Here is a 23,237-nt window from a genome sequence, read left to right as displayed (position 1 = left end):
ATCCACTCACCTGAGGTGACAGGTACTCCGCACCATGCCATGTTTTGATTATTTTTTATGATGCAAATGTTTGGATTGTGAGACGCATCATGACGTGGGTGTGACATTGTGCTTTGATGTTCCATCTCTGCCTCCTTATGAGGATTGATGATGAATTTGGTGATGGCAAATTTTGAAGTAGAGGGATTGTGGCGACGAATTTGGTATAGGAGAAATATGGGGAAGACGTGACAGTAGTGACGAATTTGTAAATGGGTAGATTTTGTAAATATGGGGTAAGGGCAAGGGTAGTGTAGGTGACAGGGGGTGACGTACGGTAGGGACGAGCTTTCTCACTTCGCCCTCCGTACGCATTTCGCCTTGCATTGCCTTATTGACGTGTACCCTTGTGACCTTACCCCTCGCTCAATTGTCTTCCCCCCTTTTGTCTCCTACTTGAGGACCTGTGCGCCATTGGGTGCCGAGGGGAGCGTGCGTGAGGTGGCCATTGTGCGCCCGAGATTCCCAGAACCAGCATGCATTGCGTTGATGTACCACTTTATGGACCGCTGTTCTGCGGCCAAGTACCACTTGATGGACCCCAGGTTCTGGGGCAGGGCACCTCTGTTGGAGACCGGCCATAGTGGCCAGGGAATCTTGCTTGCGGACCTCGGTAAGGTGGCACCTATGCCAAACAGGTGGACCACCCTTAGTTGGCCCCTGAGGCCCTAAATAAAAAACGAACACAAGTTGTGCTTTTTTATATTTCCAAGTAGGCCGCATGAAGCCAGAAGACGTCGGGAAGAACATCGGCCCAGCAGAGAAAGAGAAGACCACCACCAGTTGTTTTGTTGTGTTTATTATGAACCATGGTGACTGCGCACCGAGTGGTGCTTGTGGTGCTTTTGGTGCTTTTGGGTGCTTCGGTGGTATTGGTACTGGTGCATCGATGCAATGCGTGCTGTCTCCTCCCTCCCAACAGGAATTTCTTTTTCTTGTTCCCTAAAAAGAAACAAAAAAACACAGGTCCTGGGTTGTGTTGTAAATAAGAAATAACGTCATTGTAAATAATGCTCCCCACCGTAAATGTATAGTTTGAGAATAATTCCGTAATTCGGTTAGCTGTGGGCTTGAGTCTGTTAGACAGGGTGCAATGCAATAGGGGGACATACTTATTTGTGTTTTAAGATTGTCACACTCAGGGTCAGGTTAATTGTAGAGGGAATTACACCTACGTGTCACACTAAGTTAAAGTTTAGTAGGCCCGAGGGCGGGCCTGAAGAAAGGAGGGTGCAGTGTAACGGTTTTGAGAAGTGGGTAACGAATTTGAGAAGTGTAACGGTTTTTGAGGAGTGTAACAATTTTGGAGGAAGTGTAACGAATGTAAAAAGTATGGTTTTGTTATGTGTAACACCCTCGTAATGTAAATAATGGTCGCAGCCGTCCTCCTAGTTAATTCCATGAAACTTACACGCAGGCCATGATATATCTTTTTAAATAGTGTATTTCCTTATGCTATGTAGGCTAAATATGTGTTTCCCACTAGATTGATTTTGCATTGTATCAAACAAAATAAGCGTAGGCCCTTCCAATTTCCCCAAATCATCTCCGCTCTCCAAAGTTCCTTTCAAAAGGGTGCGAGTTGTGTTCAATCCCGCAAGCCGCCATTGCCCATGTGCTAATCTCAGAGAAGAAAGGCGTGTCTCCACCTCGTCATAGAGGGGAGGAGTGAGCCAGAGGGTCGCATGGCCAATCAGCACCGCGGTGAGCGACCCGGTAGGCGTGCCCTCGCAGCCGGCGGCTTGATTCCGCCCCGAGTTATAAAAGCGACTGTAAGGGACTGCTTCACCAGATGACATGGGAGATGAGCGAAGAGGCGGCACCAAGAGGAGCGGTGAGATGCGAAACGCTCCAAGCCAAAGAGGAGAGGTACTCGGAAAGGAAACCAGCTTTGGAGAGACGCGCTGAAAGGAGGGAGACGGCTCCACCAGAAGGAGAGGAGCAGGTGTGCCCGAGCCAGCGCGTGACGTCTAAAGCATCGGCAGCGGATACGCGATGAAGGGTTTTCCCGCCAAAAACCGCGAGGAATTGAGAGCTGCTGCCTCCGGCCCTCCTCCCTCTCCAGCAATCCACCTCAAGCCCTACCTGCCTGCAATATCCCCCGTGTAAGTGTGAACGTCGTCTGTCCTACTCGTTGTCTTGGGGTTAAGTAAAATGAATAGAATAAGCTAACGATGCACTGTGTGACTGCTTTTTCCATCCATTGCTTGTAAATAATTTTGGTCGTTCTTTCTTTTTGCTTGTGTGTGTATAATAAATCTGTTCTTCCTCCGTACTCTGTCTTCTTCTCTTTTCCTTCTCTTTCGGTCGCTTTAGAGGTTTCCCGATTGAATATCTGCGGTGCGATCTGGTCAACGTCGGGTGGAATCGGGTTCTAATCGGGGAGTAACTGTTCGGACGCGGTAATACACCACCGCTCGGTCAAAATAACATCTTTAATCCGCGTCTGTAACAATTGGTGTCAGGAGTGGGATTCGGACCTGGGACTAAATTCATTTAGCCCAAATTTTGGAACACCAATTGTACTATTAGAGTAACAATTGGTGTCTGGGAGTGAGATTCGAAGCCCGAACCAAATTTTTAAGAGGTGTAGAAAACAATTTTGGTCAAAATTACGAGCTGCCGAAATTTTGTTTTATAAAACCCGAATTTTGAGGTCGCGCCATGGACAATCAAGGCGATCGGATGTCGGTGGGGGAGATAGACAGGGTAGAATCGACCCAGGACCTCGGGGAAATGTATGTGGATGAAAGAGAGGAGGAGAACATTGGCAATGTGGTTGAGGGGGTATCAGGTGCACAAAATGGCGTGCTCGCGCACGTGGTTGAAGAGTCCCAAAATAGCGGCGCAGTGGTGGGCGAGCCCGCGCTGGCGGCTGGGGACGCTGGGCAAACCGGGTTTGACCTCAGATTATTCTTGACCCAACTGAATGCAAAAATGGATAGGATGGAGGGGGCAATGAGGGACGAAGCGAGGGGTACCAATGCCCAAATTGGGAAGTTAGACAAGAAATTTGGGAAGTTAGACAATAATTTTGAGGGGTTAGACAACGGGATAAAAGAGGTGAAACATGGGTTAACGGGGGTGGAAAATAGAATAGCTGCCCAGGAGAATCAGATAGAGGGGATGAAAAATGGGTTAATGGGGCTAGAAAATAGGATGGAGGACAAATTGCGGGAGATAGGGGAGCAATCCGCCCGAGAAATTAAACAAATGGGAGAGCAGATAGAGGAGGTAAAAATCGGGGTAGAAACCAAACTGGATGCTCAGAGGGATGAATTGGGACAGATGAGGGCGGCATCTACAAAAGAAAGGGAGGAGATGAAGGAGGAGATATGACGAGGTGTGAGTGAGGAGGTCTCGGGGCTACGCGAGGAGGTAAAGCGAGGTGAGAAGCGTATGGAGAAAGAGGTGAGGAATAATACGGCTAGGTTACAAGGGGGCATAGAGGGTCTGACGGAGGAGGTGGAACAGCTGACGGAGGGACAAAAAGAACTAGTGGAGCAGGTTCAAAAGAACATTGCGGTACTAGGAGGGTTAAAGGCGACACAAAAAGAAATTAAAAACGAATTAATAGCGACACAGAGGCAATGTCAGATGGTACGTGAGGAACTGACAATGAGGGTGGACGAGGTGACAGAGATAATGGAGACAAAGGACCGGCAGGTGAGGATGCACATAGAGACGGTCACGGTAGCCATAGAGGACGAACTTGAGGAGACGCACCGAGAAATAAAAGAGGTTAAACAAAAATTAGAGGAAGTGGAAGAAGAGGTGAGTGAAATTAAGAAGGGACGGACAGAAACTAAAAGAGAAATCCAGGAGGAGGTGATGGAATATGTGCAAGGTCGGTGCTCAACTCATGATGTGATGCTCACTAACCAAATAAAGAGTTTGCAGGTGGCAAAGGAGGTGCGACGACGAGGTACGGAGGTGAGTAGCAATGTATATGATGTGAGGAAAGCTTCAGTCGGCTTGGGGATTGGTTTGGATCCGGGTGTTCGTGAGAGGCCGTTGGTGAAGTGTGCGACAGGTCTGGTGTGCGAAAAAAGAGGTGTGCGAGAATGTCCGACCATGGGGTGTGTGAGGAAAAAGTGCACGCCGAGGAGTGAGTGTGCCGTCAGGAGCGAGTTGGTCGAAGCGCGTGTGCGAGGGAGCACAGGGAAGCGCGGTGTGGTGAGTGTTACGGAGGAAGTAACGAAAAAGTGTGCGCAAGAGGATGCGCGAGAAAGGTGTGTAACGGACGGGTGCATGGGGAAAGCGCATGCTGTCAAGAGTAAGGGAGAATGCACGCCTGTGTTGAGTGTTACAGAGGGTGTAACGGGAGAATGTGCGGGAGAGTGTGCGCGAGAAAGGTGTGTAACGGACGGGTGCATGAGGAAAGAGTGCGCTGTCAAGAATGGAGGTGAAAGTAGTGAGAGTGACACGGAGCGTGAGTTGGTTATGACAGGTGAGCGGGGATGTACACCTGGAATGGAAGGATGCACACCTGGAATGGTAGAGCGTGTGTGGGAATGCACACTTGACTTGGTCGTGAGGCACGTGGTTGGGTGTGCGGGTGAGAGCACACCTGTGATTGTCACAGAGGAGGGGGCGCGAAGAGGTGTGTTGGTGAGGTGTGCGAGCGACGAATGTGTGCCAAGGTGTTCGGTGGTCAGGTGTGTGACCAAGTCTGTGGGCGGAATGAGTGTACCGAGGTGTGTAAGGAAAGGTACGAGGAGCATGGGAACAGCTGGAGGTATGAGCAAGAAAGGGGTAGCGTATGCATGTAAGCGTGCAGGTGAAGCATCGACGGTAACCGGGTTAGAGGTTAGAACGACTTATAGCCGAATCGGGCCCTCGGTGCGCGTCGGGCAGCTTCGCGTGCCACGAGGACCAGCGGGGATCCGAACCACGGCGGTTTCGAAAGAACCGCCGTACGCGATCCACGCTGTGCCTCGCTTGGAACGGCCGCGTCCGGGCTCCACTAGGCGGAGCGGGCAGCCCGATAGGAAGGGTCGTCATGGCGACCACTTTCAATTGAGACGTGCCGGCAGGTCGAGATCGGGACATTGGATGGCTCCACGCCGAGGTGGTGCGTGGGATCTCGGCCCGGGTAAGCCCCCGTCCCTGCACCGAGTGCCGGACGCATCCAGCCGCCGGCACCAAAGAACCCGCGTTCATTGCTCGGCTGTACGAAGCCGGGCTGTCGACGTGAATTGGCGCACCGAGAGGATGTAATAAGTAGACGGGTGATGAGGATAGTGTTTTGGCCCCAAAATTAGAAAAAGGCGAAATTTGATGATTGGTACGGTGATTGGCAGATGATTGGCAAAATTTTTGATTGGCTGAAATTTGGTGTGCCAAATTGATAGTAGGACCTCCCCGATGTGGTGGGATGGCAAATCCACCATCCCTCACAGACGAGGTGGGGCAAATGCGCACTAGCTTATGGGGTTGATGGCAGTGAAAACTAGCCCGGGTGGGTTAGGATATGGTGTGTAGGGATCTAGCAAAGATGACATTAGGTAACGTTAAGTTTAGTTAGTGACTGATACCTGTAGTGGGGACGCAGGTAGATTAGCGGGGATGATAATGACGAGGGAGCGCAATAGTTTAAAGGGGCGACTGGGAAGCGCAAGTTTCAGAGGGGAGTAGTTAGATGAGATGATGCCGTGTGTGTGAGGATTGAACAGGTGTGATTGCACAGGTGTGCAACTGAACAGGTGTGTGGAGCAGTGTATGAGGGAGTAGTGGTGATTGCGTGTTGTGTTGACCAAATGGTCCAGGAAGAAAGGAGGGTGCAGGTGGCACCAGGTATGATTGCACAGGTGTGCAACGACAGGTGAATGGAGAACAGGGGTATGGAATAAATGGTATGGAGTATTGGAATGGATGGTCGTGGAGTGAGTATGGTGGAAATTGTGGAGTGGAGTGGATGGTGCGAAGGTGTGAATGGGGGAAGAGTGGACCCCCATCACGGATACCCGGGGCGGGTAGTGTAAGTGTTAGGTAGAGGGTACAGGTAAATTGTGGTTGGATATTGGCATCTGTGGTGCGGGTGAAAGAATGGTCTTTGGATGGGTGCATTAGTGTTGTGGAAATGGCTGGGCGTGTAGCCTGTTAGTGTGTGTAGTTGGTTGGGCGCTCCACCACTGTGAGGATGTCGGCCAGGTGAGGCCGCAGGTGGGCTCTGGGAGCCAGTAGTTGTGGATGGGGCCCGAGGATCCGGAGGACGGACCCGGGTAGCCCAGTGCCAGAGGGCACCAGTGGGGTGACAGAGCCAGGAGAGGGCCTTCCCCAGTTAGTTAGGTTAGGGTGAGGAGCTAGGTAAGCTCGGGTGGCAACTGCAGTGGTGGAGGTGTGCAGGTGGGTAGACCTGCTGGGAGAGCTACACGTCGCAGCCCAGAAATTGTGCGAAGGCACCGGGAGATGAATCGGGGGAGTGAGACCCCAAATTGAGAAGCACCACAGTTTGGTCAATGGGAATTGGTTTTTAGAACCCAGAGTGTAAGTGGCCAATGGATTGGCAGGGAAAGGCCCCGGGTAGTGTAAAGTGTGTTAAAATCATTTAGAGGATAGTTAGGATGAAGGATCTCCTCGCACCATCTGCATCCACTCACCTGAGGTGACAGGTACTCCGCACCATGCCATGTTTTGATTATTTTTTATGATGCAAATGTTTGGATTGTGAGACGCATCATGACGTGGGTGTGACATTGTGCTTTGATGTTCCATCTCTGCCTCCTTATGAGGATTGATGATGAATTTGGTGATGGCAAATTTTGAAGTAGAGGGATTGTGGCGACGAATTTGGTATAGGAGAAATATGGGGAAGACGTGACAGTAGTGACGAATTTGTAAATGGGTAGATTTTGTAAATATGGGGTAAGGGCAAGGGTAGTGTAGGTGACAGGGGGTGACGTACGGTAGGGACGAGCTTTCTCACTTCGCCCTCCGTACGCATTTCGCCTTGCATTGCCTTATTGATGTGTACCCTTGTGACCTTACCCCTCGCTCAATTGTCTTCCCCCCTTTTGTCTCCTACTTGAGGACCTGTGCGCCATTGGGTGCCGAGGGGAGCGTGCGTGAGGTGGCCATTGTGCGCCCGAGATTCCCAGAACCAGCATGCATTGCGTTGATGTACCACTTTATGGACCGCTGTTCTGCGGCCAAGTACCACTTGATGGACCCCAGGTTCTGGGGCAGGGCACCTCTGTTGGAGACCGGCCATAGTGGCCAGGGAATCTTGCTTGCGGACCTCGGTAAGGTGGCACCTATGCCAAACAGGTGGACCACCCTTAGTTGGCCCCTGAGGCCCTAAATAAAAAACGAACACAAGTTGTGCTTTTTTATATTTCCAAGTAGGCCGCATGAAGCCAGAAGACGTCGGGAAGAACATCGGCCCAGCTGAGAAAGAGAAGACCACCACCAGTTGTTTTGTTGTGTTTATTATGAACCATGGTGACTGCGCACCGAGTGGTGCTTGTGGTGCTTTTGGTGCTTTTGGGTGCTTCGGTGGTATTGGTACTGGTGCATCGATGCAATGCGTGCTGTCTCCTCCCTCCCAACAGGAATTTCTTTTTCTTGTTCCCTAAAAAGAAACAAAAAAACACAGGTCCTGGGTTGTGTTGTAAATAAGAAATAACGTCATTGTAAATAATGCTCCCCACCGTAAATGTATAGTTTGAGAATAATTCCGTAATTCGGTTAGCTGTGGGCTTGAGTCTGTTAGACAGGGTGCAATGCAATAGGGGGACATACTTATTTGTGTTTTAAGATTGTCACACTCAGGGTCAGGTTAATTGTAGAGGGAATTACACCTACGTGTCACACTAAGTTAAAGTTTAGTAGGCCCGAGGGCGGGCCTGAAGAAAGGAGGGTGCAGTGTAACGGTTTTGAGAAGTGGGTAACGAATTTGAGAAGTGTAACGGTTTTTGAGGAGTGTAACAATTTTGGAGGAAGTGTAACGAATGTAAAAAGTATGGTTTTGTTATGTGTAACACCCTCGTAATGTAAATAATGGTCGCAGCCGTCCTCCTAGTTAATTCCATGAAACTTACACGCAGGCCATGATATATCTTTTTAAATAGTGTATTTCCTTATTCTATGTAGGCTAAATATGTGTTTCCCACTAGATTGATTTTGCATTGTATCAAACAAAATAAGTGTAGGCCCTTCCAATTTCCCCAAATCATCTCCGCTCTCCAAAGTTCCTTTCAAAAGGGTGCGAGTTGTGTTCAATCCCGCAAGCCGCCATTGCCCATGTGCTAATCTCGGAGAAGAAAGGCGTGTCTCCACCTCGTCATAGAGGGGAGGAGTGAGCCAGAGGGTCGCATGGCCAATCAGCACCGCGGTGAGCGACCCGGTAGGCGTGCCCTCGCAGCCGGCGGCTTGATTCCGCCCCGAGTTATAAAAGCGACTGTAAGGGACTGCTTCACCAGATGACATGGGAGATGAGCGAAGAGGCGGCACCAAGAGGAGCGGTGAGATGCGAAACGCTCCAAGCCAAAGAGGAGAGGTACTCGGAAAGGAAACCAGCTTTGGAGAGACGCGCTGAAAGGAGGGAGACGGCTCCACCAGAAGGAGAGGAGCAGGTGTGCCCGAGCCAGCGCGTGACGTCTAAAGCATCGGCAGCGGATACGCGACGAAGGGTTTTCCCGCCAAAAACCGCGAGGAATTGAGAGCTGCTGCCTCCGGCCCTCCTCCCTCTCCAGCAATCCACCTCAAGCCCTACCTGCCTGCAATATCCCCCGTGTAAGTGTGAACGTCGTCTGTCCTACTCGTTGTCTTGGGGTTTAGTAAAATGAATAGAATAAGCTAACGATGCACTGTGTGACTGCTTTTTCCATCCATTGCTTGTAAATAATTTTGGTCGTTCTTTCTTTTTGCTTGTGTGTGTATAATAAATCTGTTCTTCCTCCGTACTCTGTCTTCTTCTCTTTTCCTTCTCTTTCGGTCGCTTTAGAGGTTTCCCGATTGAATATCTGCGGTGCGATCTGGTCAACGTCGGGTGGAATCGGGTTCTAATCGGGGAGTAACTGTTCGGACGCGGTAATACACCACCGCTCGGTCAAAATAACATCTTTAATCCGCGTCTGTAACACTCTTATGTTAAAGCTAAAAATAATAGAGTTTATCAAAAAGGAATATGTGAAGTGTGTGGCTCTAAAAAGTGCCAATTCATCTCTCCTAAAAGTGGAGGAGACATACAAAAGTTTCTGTCAGGAAGTAAATTTACAACAACTGGAATTCCTGGGGAACTACATCTACCTGGATATTCTTTCTGTGGTCCTGGAACAAACCTGGATAAAAGATTAGATGAGGCTGACAATCCTAAACCTTGGTCCAAGCCGATAAATAGGGTTGATGAAGTGTGTATGAAGCATGATATTGCTTATGGGAATACCACTACATTGGATGAAAAACATGAAGCAGACAGAGAAATGTTGTATAATTTGTCCTTGATACGAAATCCTACATTGAGAGAGAAAGTTGATAGGTTTATTGTGAAAAAAATGATAAGTGCTAAATTGAAACTTGGTCTTGGTTATTTCCCAAAAAACTATTAAACTCCAATGATGTTATCAAGACTGAGGAGCTTTTGGCTAATGAATTACATAAACCTATAATCACAAAGTATAAAAGAAGGAAAGTTTATTCTAAATACACCGACCACATATGGTCCGCTGATTTAATCGAACTAAATAATGATAAGGGATACAGGTATGCTTTAACCGTTATTGATTTGAGGAGTAGATTTGCCTGGGTTGTTCCTTTGAAAAACAAGAGAGGTAATACTTTAATGTTAGCCTTTAAGCTAATATTTGATAGGAATAAAAGGAAACCAAAGAAGTTATGGACTGATGAGGGAATAGAGTTCTATAACAAAATATTTATGAAATTTCTTAAGGGGGAGGGTATTAAATTATACAGCACCTTTAATGAAGGAAAAGCAGTTGTTATTGAGCGTTTTAATCGTACTTTGAAAGAGAGACTATATAAAAAATTCACACAACTCGGTTCTCAAAAATGGGTGTATTTAATTCAGGATATTGTAGATAATTACAATAATACAGTTCATTCATCAACAAAATCAAAACCATCGGAAACATTTACAAAATTAGAATATGAAAAGGAGATTAATTTGAGAAAGCCCAAGTTTAAAGTTGGTGATATTGTAAGAATATACAAATGGAAAAGTCATTTTGAGAAAGGTTACACACAAAAATGGACTCGTGAATTATTTAAAATCATTGATGTAATGGATACAGTCCCTTGGACCTACAAATTATATGATTTAAATGGAGAAGAAATCTTGGGTTCATTTTACTCGCAAGAATTACAAAAAACACAAGTAAGCAGATAATACCCTTGAAAATAATAAATAAATAAATAAAATGTAATGGGGATACGTTTTTAAATCTGTGAACCCCAAACACAGAATCCCACAACTTTTTAGTTGGGGCTTAACTTTTGTGTGTGTATAATGGTGATACGTTTTTAAATCTGTGAACCCCAAACACAGAATCCCACAACTTTTCAGTTGGGGCTTAACTTTTGTGTGTGTATAATGGGGATACGTTTTTAAATCTGTGAACCCCAAACACAGAATCCCACAACTTTTCAGTTGGGGCTTAACTTTTGTGTGTGTGTGTATGTGTGAGTGAGTCATAATAATATACAAACCCTAACCCAACCCGAACCCAACCCCATCCCTAACCCAACCCCATCCCTAACCCAACCCCATCCCTAACCCAACCCCATACCTAACCCAACCCCATCCCTAACCCAACCCCATCCCTAACCCAACCCCAACCCTAACCCAACCCCATCCCTAACCCAACCCAACCCCATCCCCAACCCCATCCCTAACCCTCACATTCAAAACCCTAACCCAACCCCATCCCTAACCCAACCCCATCCCTAACCCTCACATTCAATATCCCACCCCAACCCTAACATAATCTTTTTTTTTCTTCTTTTTTAAATACGTATTTCATTTATTTTTTTTCCTCTTCTTCCAATTCTGTCTTTCAAGGCTTTCAAGTTTGAAGAAGTAGAAATGGGAAGAAAGAATTTTCCAGCATTTTCTTCCTCGAACTTTCTTGATATTGCTTAAATCAAGCGTCATTAAACAAAGAACATTGTTCATTGCTTTAGAATGCAAAGAGTCTCCAAGATGGACCCCACAGGTAGAGTCTCCAAAATAAAACCAACTTTCCAAGTTCCCAAGGTATAACCACATTCCTGTTGAGCCTCCAAGATAGGTATCACATTCCGAGTCACAAAACAAAACCCCCATTCCGAGTCTCCAAAAATATAACCATCTTTCCAAGTCTCCAAGGTAGAACCACAATTTTCAGAAATATTGGGGGTTTCCGTGATAAGTCTCACATAGTATAACTGCGGACCATCAGGGAAAACTTCCCTTTCCCAATTTTTTAGGGTTTCTATGATGTGTCTCACATAGTATAACTGCAGACCATCAGGGAGAACTCTCCTTGCCAAATTTTTTAGGGTTTCTGTGATGTGTCTCACATAGTATAACTGCGGACCATCAGGGAGAATTCCCGTTTCCCAATTTTTTAGGGTTTCTATGATGTGTCTCACATAGTATAACTGCGGACCATCAGGGAGAACTCTCCTTGCCCAATTTTTTAGGGTTTCTGTGATGTGTCTCACATAGTATAACTGCGGACCATCAGGGAGAATTCCCGTTTCACAATTTTTTAGGGTTTCTATGATGTGTCTCACATAGTATAACTGCGGACCATCAGGGAGAACTCCCCTTTCCCAATTTTCAGAAATTTGTGGGTCTCCAATGTATGACTTGTATTCTGGCTCATCAAGGTAGAACTTGTTCAGTGGGTTTTGTTTTGATAACTCACAACAAGTATCATCATGGTAAAACTCTTTTTCAGGATTTTGTGGATCTCCAAGGTATAACTCTTTGGCTGGGTCATCAAGGTAGAACTCGTTCTGGGGGTCTTGGTTGTTCAAAATGTCTTCAAACAAAAAAATAACTTCATCCCAAGTTGTGTTAAAAGCAGAATTTTCATTTCGTATCTCAGATACAATTTCCTGTGAAAGAAAATAACAATGTATTAATTTAATACAATATTTTTTATTTGTATAAATCAAGCTCTATGAATATTAAAATAAACTTTGTTAACTCTTACATGAGTCTCATCTATAAAAAAAACCAAAAAAAAACATTAAATTAAATAAATAATTAAATAAATAAATAAATAAATAAACAAACTTACCTCCATTGATAAGAGGTTCAAGTCCAGTTCATCAATCTGAAGGTTGAGTTCTACACAGGTAGTAGGACTCCAAGGAATAGCAAAGTTATCCCATTCCATTTTGGCATAGTAGTCCATTCTCAAGTGAAGCAGAAAGCGTGTTTGAAAAAGCCTGTGTGGTCGGTGCCTTTTATAAGAAGGGCTGGGTGTGTGTCATTTCCTGTGGAAATTCCCTGGGCAAACCTGGGCGTGTCTTAACTGGAAATGATGTGATGGAAATTCCCTGAAAATGATGTAATGTATTACCTGGAAATGATACAATGCTGAAGAGTTTATAAAGTGGGTGGGCCTTAACAAAGTGGGTGGGGCTTAGCACAAGTGGGCGGAGCTTAGCAAAAGTGGACGGGGCTTAGTAAAAAGTGGGCGTGGCTTACCAAAAAGTGGGCGGGGCTTAACAAAAAATGGGCGGGGCTTACCAAAAAGTGGCCGGAGCTTAACAAAAAGTGGGCAGAGCCTACCAAAAAGTGTGTGGCACTGGAGGCGCTCAGACAAGGACATCGAGGGAGGTTTATCATTTTATTTTATCTCAGTTAAAATATCTTGATAAAGAACCAAACTCAAACATATACTTTGTTAATATATTAGATGGTGAAGAGAGTGGCAAGAGAATTAAATTATTTCCCACGCATAAACAAATATTTGTAGGATCAATGTTTGAGTGGTCGACTCGGGATCATTGCTGGTAAGACTACCATAAGACCAAGGGGGGATCATTGTTTGAGTGGTCTAATGAACAACATTAAGGATAGGTGTCAAAAGGCTAAAAGGTTCGTAAAGAGGTGAGAGGAAAATTAACATGTAAGTGAATGGGTCGATGTTTGAGTGGGTCAAAGATAATCTGCCAGATGATATGTAGAAGAAGGATTATAGGTCTATAAGGGAAAACAAATATTTGTAGTGTTTGAGTGGTCTAATGAACAACAATAAGGATAGGTACTATAGACAAAAGGTTCATAAAGATTAGGGTGGGAGAAATAGAGGTGTTAATGGGCAATGAGGTTAAGAGGAAAATTAACATGTAAGTTAATGGGAAAATGAGAGTGTCCCAGAAGCAACATATATACACTACTGACGTTAAGTGGGCGTTCCGTCTGTCAGCATTCATTGGTGGATGTTAAATATCCCATGGTGTCCTTCATGAAGAGTAGGTGAACTATCACCAGCACCATGAACAAATTCCTGTCATAACTCGATGGTATTCATAGAACACTTACCCTGCGCAGTCAACTTGTTGCGAGCCAACTCTTCTGTTTTTGAACATTTTTTTTCTTTGATCCAATATGGCTGCCAGACCATGTGAGCGATGACATCATAAATTTATATTCTCTAATATAATTGTTGCATAGATCACGCTCAATACATTTCAAACTGATCAGACTAAGCGTTGTCCCTGTCGAATTATGACGTCATAATTATGGCACCAATGACGTCATCGTTAACAATACCTATTCCCCATATGGAGTTCTATACAATGAGCCATGTTTTAATTTTTTCCATGCAGCGGTTTTGGAGATATAGAGGTGCAACATTTTTCGGTTTTTCCAAGATGGAGCCTGTATGACCTATGCCATCATAATTATCATTAAAATATTCTACGTGAAGAGGTGTTCCTATGGTGAAAATTTCGTGCCCATCAGACCAACAGTTGCTGAGAAAAAAAATTCACAATGATCGGATAAGTGTTGTACTTGTCGAATGATGACGTCATAATTAAGGTACCGATGACATCACCATCAACATATCTTATTCCCCATGGTGAGTACTTGACAATGAGCCATGTTTAATTTTTTTCCATTGAGCGGTTTGGGGGATATAGAGGTGTAACGTTTTTCCAAGAAGGCGTCCATACCACGTGACCTATAACATCATAATTATGAATAAAAGAATTATGCAGGCGGAGGCGCTTCCATGGTAAACTTTCGTGTCAATCAGACCAACGGTTTCCAAGAAAATGCATTTTTAAAATGCAGACACGTACGGCACACGGCACACGCACACAAATGAATGCTTAACCCCGCTTTTCGCTTCGTGAGCGCAGGGTAACCAGCAGGACACACTGCATTAGCAGCACAACCATGCCAATGAGGCTACCCCACTGCCTTCTTGTGCTGCATACAAACAAAGAAGAACATATCAATTTAATTAAGCATCAAGTTAAAGTTCTTATTGTGACGTTGACTTTCCTCATTTGAAAAAAAAATTGCGCGGCAAATTTTTGGTGAACGCACATGCACAATCTAAGTTCTGCCGCTTTCAATAATTTTTGTGTTGTAGATGTTAAAATTAAGAGTTTTATTATTGCACTCGTAGTTACTTCATTTATGTTTACATTTGCGGTGTATTTCTCATTCGGGAAATTGAAGCACGTGACTGTAAATTGACGCAAACTTAATTGCTTATGTGCGGCAAAAATAACTGGGGCTTCAGGACCAGACCGAGACCAGGAGGCTACTGCCCCCACCCCCTCAATATTTTCAGTAACTAAAATCACAAAGTGCTAACACCATGTTAATGTAAGATTTTAGCTTGAAGAAAGCCAAACTCATTTTATTGCATAATTACTTAAAATCACATTGCTCAATTAATTATGTACTGAATCTGCTTAATCTGTATCTTCAAGTGGGAAATAGAAGCAAAGTCTCAACTGCTATGCCTTCCTTATGTTGCAGGCAGTGGTCAGTACACGCAGCAGCAAAGCTCCTACCAAGCTGCCCCACAGCAGGGTTACCCCCAACAGTTCACAGGACAACAAGGTTACTCATCTCAGCAGCAGGGCTACGGTAAACACCCCTCTCAGCATCCCTCAAACACCGGGCCTGGCACACATCGTTGGAGCAACCAATAGAGGTGGAGAAGGTAGTGATGTTAGGTCTGAGTTAATTTTGTTACGTTTTCCACCTTATTGTAAATTTAATACAATGATAGGTACCCGTCGCGTATTATTCATTTTTAAGGTCAAAAAGGAGGCGAGTGGCTACACATCAACATTGGGGCCTGCGGATGTTGATATCCAGCATGCAACTCTACTTTATTTCCTTGTTCTCTTAATTTTTCTCTGCTATTTCAATTTTGTGCAGATCTTTTGTGTCAGATACTCTGAGCCAGGTAAGGGGTTTCAAGAGCTTTTGAAGTTTCGTTTTCGAAAACCACGGTGTGTGCAGGCTGTAACAGAGCAAGTTTCATTGTTGGGAAACATCCCAGATAGAAGCGTCCATTTCCTTGTGGTGTCTTGACTTGTGTCATCAAGATTGCAGCAAATGGAATGAAACTGATGTATTATATACACAAAGAATTAAGTTAAGCACCCCCCCCGTTTTTTTACAACCTCGCACATTACAAGTTTGTTGTCGTCAAAACAGTGTAATATACCCATGATATTGCTATATTTTCTGGAGAAGTGATATTATGGTCACATAAAAACATAACAATCATGCCGTTTTAAATATTTTATTCTGAATAATTTAAGGTGAAATTTTTTGGGAATTTTAGGCATATTTTCACCTCAATTTAAGTATGGAGCTATAGGTCCATCACGGACAGTGTGGATGACGTTTATGTTTTCTAACGTACAGTCATTGTTCTGAGAAGACCTCTAGCGATCTTTGCGTCAATAACGTGTGTAGGACCCACGTGATCGGATCACTGACTCAACCAATCACTTTTTTTCACTTTGATCACTCAATTTCATCAATGGATAATTGCTAATGTCATACCAATCATTATTTGATCTCACATACCTTAGAATATATGCCAATGTATACATATACACAAAGAATATATATTAGGGGGTGCTTACCTTAATTCGTTGTGTAGGGGTGCTTAACTTAATTCTTTGTGTATATGTCAGGTCCTCGCAAAACCTTAAACAAGGCTTACATAAAACAGCAGTCCAATGTTGTGATAATATCCAATGATATTAAAATAGGAGTAAAAAAAGAGTATTAAAGGACTAGAATAGTCAGAGAAGAGCAAACCAAAAGAAAAACTTTTATTATGGCATGTTCAACTCATTTTTTGGGAACGGCTGCAATACCTGGTGCAGGCTGCTGCATTTAACCTGGCTGGGTGAACAAGCCAATGACACCCAAAGGTAAGGGTTTCTGTTTTGATTTTTTAACATTGGGAAAGCGTTTTTTTTTTTTCAAAGTAATTATGTACGTGCATATGTGTATTGGTTGTGTCCATAGGCAATGTGGCAACATTTCTTCGAGTTTAAGTTGACGTTTGAATGTTGTTAGGATCTGATTTGATGTAACAGAAACGCTATTTGATGAGGCTACCAATTATGTGACTTCCTGCATACTCTCACCCTTTCCTCCTCGTGCCGAACATTCTACATCATTAGAATGAAGCAAATTATCGTCCGTTAGATTGAATGCATTGCTTCATATTGCACTGATTTTGTGCTTTATTTTTCTTTCCAGGCAGGAGTGGAATAGCAAAGAGGTCAGTCACCATTGACTCTCTTTGTGCATAAAAGGGAGGTTGTTGAGTTTTGGCTTGAGGGTCTCAGACCGGGACTATTGTTACGTTTATGGGGTAGGCAATGGATTACCTTAGTCCAGGTAGAATTGTATAGTATAGTGTGCTCCGAATGTCGCGATGAAGAAGAAGAAACCCCCAATGTACCTAAGTAGGGACCCATAAGATCGGATGTCGTGTAAGCGCGTATCTTTGCCCCATGGCGAGGGGTGGGGCTATGCTAATTAGTTAGGGATTAATGGTAAATTCCCTGAATGTAAATTGCCTCTGTGATTTCTTCTTTGTTCGTTGTAACACACATACACACACACACACACACACACACACACACACACAACACCCGCCATGCACTCCACACCTCAAAATAACACTAAATAAAAGTAGCACGAAACAGGACATTCAACTACCGCTGATAACACCGACCGGGTGACCACAAAGGCCGGCAAGTGGTCGAGAGGACACGTCCCGAAGAACCATTGGTCAGGACGGCCATAGAGCGAGGGAATGGACTCGCTGATTGGAGCATGCGTGGACGTCATCGGATGACGTAAGAGCATTGGGTACAAAATATTTGGGGTCCCGACATTTTGTCTCTCTCTGCTTCTGGATTTGATCGCGTGCAGTCGGCAATTCATATATCTCTCTCTTTGGGTCCCGAGCTGATGAAAAGCGGTCACAGTTCGTCTTCTTCTTGGTTCTGGATTTCATTGTGAACATTCACATTTTCCGACCTCTTGAGCCAAGGACATTGGTGTCATGCAGTCTGACATTGGCGTTTTCTGGTCCGGGCGATCGGTTCGAGCGAACGCATTTTCCTTTCCCTGGCTTGTTGGTGCTGACGGTGCGGGGGGCTGCCCGCGCTGAGAGACCGCGGTGCTGTATGGAGCCGACGGCGAGTGGACGGGCACGGCGTGCTTGCTTGGCGGCTGGAGGAACGAATTGCGCGCCAAGGCCTGTTTTCCCCCTCATGGACTCGGGGACCCATGCTGCGGCTGGTGGGTGTACGAACTGCGCACCAAAGCGTGTTTTCCCACGCAGGGACGCGGAGCCGACAATGATCTCCGACGAGGTTCAAGATCCGCTCAAAGCTGAGTACACTCCATTTTTACTTTCGTTTATTTTATCATCCCCTTCTGTTGTATACGAGTCTGTCTGGGAGCGTTCCATTTAGGAATTCTAGTTTACTGAACATTTATTTGTTTCCTGGCCTTTATTTTAATAAACCTTTTTGTTGTTGCAATTGAAATTCCATGTCGGGTTGAGTTGATTACCAGGGTCGAAGATGTCCAGTGGGATCCGTACAGGTAAGAGCTCCGCTACCCTTCGCTGCCCTCATCCCCCATGCGTATTCACACTGCCATTAGATTGAACGCCTCGGAGTGTAAAGCTCAATCGAATGCCCGTTACCTTGGAGGATCTTATTCCCCGGGAACGCGACACTATCAAGTGACTCTCGCATGGTTCATCCAGTGCTCCCTGGCCTGGCATGTGCTTTGAAAGTAGGTGCACAGGGGGGAGGGGAGGGGTGGTGTATACTACCAAAGTCATCAGGTGATCCTCAAAACCAATCCAGTGCAGAAGATCTGAATGGGCCAGCCCTGGCTCCAAAGGCTTCCCTGGCGGAAGTTCCATGCACAACAGCATTGCCAATCCCAAAGAGGGATTTCGAGTTCGAGGCATTCAACCACAATCCATTAGAATGTGGCTTCGTGCCACTGATTGCTCAGCCAGATGCAATTACCAAGTGTATGGACTTCATGGTTCCTCTCAACTGAGCGGGATTGATGTCCAGGCGACAAAGGAGCGGTAGGATCAAACTAACCTCTCTCACTATGGTTTAGTGTAGTGTTTAGGACAAAATCCAAGGGGAAACAAGAGGACAAACTAATTTCCTTGAGAGATGACAAGTTTCCCTTAAGGGACTGTGTGCTTGCATCTCAGGAGAGGGATAGATAACGAATAGTTGCTGTATTGTGCTGAAGGGTGACCACACCTGATACTTGTTATAAGTGTAAAAAATTACTTTCCCATTTCAACGAGCTGTACAGCTCAAGAAAAAAAAAATTCCATATTAAATGCCAAGTCTGTAGTTCCTGTCTCATGCTGACGATGCATATAGTTCCTGTCTCATGCTGAAGATGCATATAGTTCCTGTCTCATGCTGAAGATGCATACAGTTCCTGTCTATTGCTGAAGATGCATACAGTTCCTGTCTCATGCTGAAGATGCATATAGTTCTGGTCTCATGCTGAAGATGCATATAGTTCCAGTCTCATGTCAAATATGCGAAGTTTCCTCCTCGTGCCGAACATGCACACAATTGCCCTCTCGTGGTGAAGATGCATGCACTTCCTTGCTCCTGTCTCTATCCATGGTTGTCCTTCGTAATAGAAGATGTAACACATTTGTCCAAAATGATGAGTTTGATTTGATTTAAGGAAGTGAAATAGTAATAAGTAAACAATTATTTTAGTTAAATAAATGAACACAAATTAATCCAAAGTATACAGAAAATAGAATCTATTCATGTGTTTGTTCTTTGACAATGGTATGATTTTGGGCAATTTAATTATTTTTGCTAATCCCTACCTCGTTCCAGAGTGGATTTCACAGCTTTGCAAATGATGCACTCGCTTTAGAAATTTAAAATTGTATTTCATCATTAATATGAACATCCTTTGATGGAGTACTTCCAAGGTAAGTGAATCTACCTTGGAACTGCACGACCACGACACAAATCTATCATGACCTGCATAGGTTGATTTCCAAGATTAATGGTTGGTTGAATGTTTTTTTTTTGTTTTTTTTTGTATACAACATCGAGGCTCGTGAAAGAGCTAAATGATGTTACATTTATTATTTATTATTTGGGTTTATGATTCGGCCAAATCAAATAGAAGCAGCATAAAGATGGTCCATTATAATCGCTGTATCTTCTTGAGAATGAGAGATAAGTGCACAATCATCAACAAAGAGTAACTCTCGCATTATTTCTTCTGAAATCTTTGATTTAGCTTGAAGCCACTTCACTTATAGAGTTTACCACCTGTCATATGCCTTTGTCAGGTCAATAAATACAAATAGTACAGGTAGTGGACAGAAAAATGGAAACACCAATGTAAAGTCACTTAATAGGGTGCTTGGCCACCACGTAAGGCCTGTATGCACCATGGCAGATTGGCATATAGTCCACCAGCATCTGGTAGCTCCAACCACTTCCGATCAACTTAAGCATAAGCACAAAAATAGGCATTATTGAAAAAAAGCACGACATGAACCGCCGATGTCATTATATACAGAACCGTTCCTCCATGGAAACAGGCACAGATAAGGTTGAAAATGGCCAAACCGACAACAATATAACCCCTACAACTAAACTTGAGGATCTACCAAAACTAGGGATCATCAATCATTCCCTCAGTGAGGCGGAAATAAACCTGCTCTCTAAGGGTCTAAAACTTTGCCCAATCTCTCCACAAATATACCAATTATAATTGAAAGAAGATTCGAAAGATTTCTGTAGGTGAATGACATGAAAAGCACACTTTGCTAAAGTGCACCATCAGCACCACAACAAACGACACCAACAGACACACATACAATCACATACACCGATACTAATACACCACAACTCACCTTACCCAAACCAAAAAGCATCTGGACACCACGTATTGACAATCCTTATCTACACGTCTATTTGGAGCAAGCAAGTCAAATGAAATTGAAAATGTGGCACAAAAATATAATTCTTCAAGACATAAGGACAATCTTACAAAGGCAGAGCGACGAGCACTCCACAATCTTCAACATAATAAAGACTTAGTAATGAAGCCATCAGATAAAGGTTCTGCCGTTGTCATTATGTCGACTACTGATGACATTGCAGAAGGTAAGCAGATGAAACCATCAAATCTCGCTTGGTTCCTAAAGACCCTTGTTGTCCTTATCTTTATTTTCTTCCGAAATTACACAAGGTAAACAATCCAGGTAGGCCAATTGTATCTGGCTGCGCATGTTTTGATGTCAAAATTTGTTGACTGTTATTTACATCCTCTTGCAATGAATCTCCCCTCATATCTTAAGGACACAACCAGTTTTCTGACCTAAATCCAGGGATTGAACGAAACATACTCACCTTTTAACTCCCGAATAATTTTAGTCATGGCAGACGTTACATCCCTCTACACTAATGTTCCACACACAGAAGGCCTGTCTGCATGCTGCAAAGCACTGGATACACGACAAGCGTGCATAAATGCACAGCAAAAAACGTATCATTCACAAACATGCATTAGAAGAAAACAAATTGCACATTTCTATCATCGGAAAAAAAGCTCCCCATCACCTATGTGGACTGTAAATCTACAGGGTCATATACCTAATCACTTGTCAAAAATGCACCAAATGATATGTTGGAAAAACTGAGAACACTACACATACTTTAATAACACACGGTCAGAGATCAGTAAGGTTTTGTGGCTAATGTAGAGTTTTGTGTGTTGACCTTTTCTTTCCAGCCCCAGGAGTTAGGAGCGAAGATTTCAAGATCTGTAAATAAGTGATTGTTGCTTAAGGGGTATAGAATGGTAAGGATAACAGGTAAGCTAGCTACAGTTCGCTTCCCACAGCCCCTCCTAATTTATTTCATAGGCTAATTAAGTGTGAGTCAGTAAGTGTTACGGCTGGAACGGTGACACCTGCAGTGAACCTTACAGGAGCTATGGTTCCAGAGGGGGGTGGGGTTGGGGGAAGGGGCTGTGTTACGTTTGTGGGGTTAGGTAGTGAAATACCTTAGTCCAGGTAGAATTGTATAGATTAGCATGCTCCATATGCCGTGTAGACACCTCGATGTAACTAAGTAGGCCTGGATGTCGTGTAAGTGTATATTTGTCTCCATGCGAGGGGTGGAGCTATGCTAATCAGTGAGGGTATAAGGGTAGATTCTCTGTTTGAAGTCGCCTCTGTATTTTTTCCCTTCGTTCCTTATGACACTTACACCACCAGCCATGCGATCATCGCCTACAATTAAAAAAAGCAATCGCCGACCGGATCCAGACATTCGACTTACACCACCCAGCTCAAATCTTCTCGATAGGCATCAAGAAAGGCCGTGAGGCCCCACCGCGAGAGGAACGATTGGTCATGGCCATATACTGATGCGACGGCATTCAGTGATTGGAGAGCGGGTGACGTCACGGAGAACATTCGAGCACGGGAGCAAAAAGGCAAAGCGACCGCCATCTAGCTCTCTTTTTGTCCCGGGCCGGTCATAGGCGGTCGCGTTTGCGTGCTCTCGTTCAGGTGCTGGGCACGAGCAGTCACACTTGTTTGCTCTTTCCCCCCTCTGGGCCTTCGGTGTGGGCGGTCAAGCTTGGCCTCGTACCAGAGTTGTGAGGAGCCCGGTAGATCGTGTCGATCGGTGGAGGAGAGATATTTGGCTGGCTGCAGCACGACTTTGCGCCATTGTGTGTTTCCCGTGCAGTGACTCAGGGACCCATTCGACGACCGCCAGGTTTTGAGGGCTGTTTGAGGAGACCAGAGCTGAGTATCAGCTAATGCTACACACCACATTTTTTACTTTCATTTATTTCTCCCTGTGTCTGCATATGAGTCCGTGCAGAGAGTCCCTCAGTTAGGAATGTTAGGTTACTGTGCGTTAATTTCTTTGTTGCCTGCATTATTTTTATTAAACATATTACTTGTTGCATTCCCAATCTTTTGTCCTGTATGTTTATTTGTTTGTGGTTCGGAAAACCCTCGTCGCGTCCGCCAATTCAGTAAGCCTTGTCACCCTCCACTACCCCCCACGCGTGTCACTACCGCTATAGTTTGGGTATACGCATTGGAAGTAAAGCTCGTTTGGTCATCTGTCGCCCTGAGGTCTTCACTACATGGTGAAAACGACAATATATACAGTGCATTCAGAAAGTATAAAGAGCCCTTCACTTTTTTCACATTTTGTTATGTTGTAGCCTTATGCTGAAAGCGTTTTAATTCATTTTTTTCCCTCATCAATCTACACTCCTGTGCCCAAGTAGAATGCACTGCCATCATGACAAAGAGAAAACAGGATTTCAGAAAGTTTTGCAAATTTATTAAAAAGAAAAAACTTAAATATCACATTGACATAAGTATTCATGCCCTTTGTTATGAAACTTGAAATTCAGCTCAGGTGCCTCCCATTTCTCTTGATCATCTTTGAGATGTTTCTGCATCTTGATTGGAGTCCACCTGTGGTAAATTCAATTGATTGGACATGATTTGGAAAGGCACACACCTGTCGATATAAGGTCTCACAGCTGACAATGCATATCAGAGCAAAAACCAAGCCATGAGGTCGAAGGAACTGCCTGCAGAGCTCAGAGACAGGATTGTGTCGAGACACAGATCTGGGGAAGCCTACAATAAAAATCTCTGCTGCATTGAAAG

The 23,237-nt window shown here is 44.5% G+C and overlaps 2 protein-coding genes across 17 annotated transcripts in view; one reads left to right on the top strand and one right to left on the bottom strand.

Moving 5' to 3' along the window:
- Window positions 1–23,237, bottom strand: part of LOC137421260 (GMP reductase 1-like) — a 905,715-nt gene that overhangs the window by 323,559 nt on the left and 558,919 nt on the right. The gene's annotated exons all lie outside the window — the stretch shown is intronic.
- Window positions 1–23,237, top strand: part of SS18 (SS18 subunit of BAF chromatin remodeling complex) — a 212,237-nt gene that overhangs the window by 104,435 nt on the left and 84,565 nt on the right. For 8 of the 15 annotated variants that reach the window (XR_013622366.1, XR_013622365.1, XR_013622371.1 and 5 more), the window contains one exon: window positions 14,996–15,106. Coding sequence is in view for 5 of the 15 variants with exons in the window: in XM_068107142.2 (XP_067963243.2) it covers window positions 14,996–15,106 (111 nt within the window). In the remaining 10 variants the exon portion in view is untranslated. Of the gene's footprint in view, window positions 1–14,995; window positions 15,183–23,237 lie in introns of all 15 variants that reach the window. The other 7 variants (XR_013622373.1, XR_013622369.1, XR_013622367.1 and 4 more) reach the window with 2 other exon arrangements.

The sequence above is a fragment of the Myxine glutinosa genome, chromosome 2, assembly GCF_964187855.1.
Source record: "Myxine glutinosa chromosome 2, kmMyxGlut1.1, whole genome shotgun sequence".
Taxonomy (NCBI): Eukaryota; Metazoa; Chordata; class Myxini; order Myxiniformes; family Myxinidae; genus Myxine; species Myxine glutinosa.
Note: the sequence above shows the minus strand (reverse complement) of the source record. Positions and strands in the feature narration are given on the sequence as shown.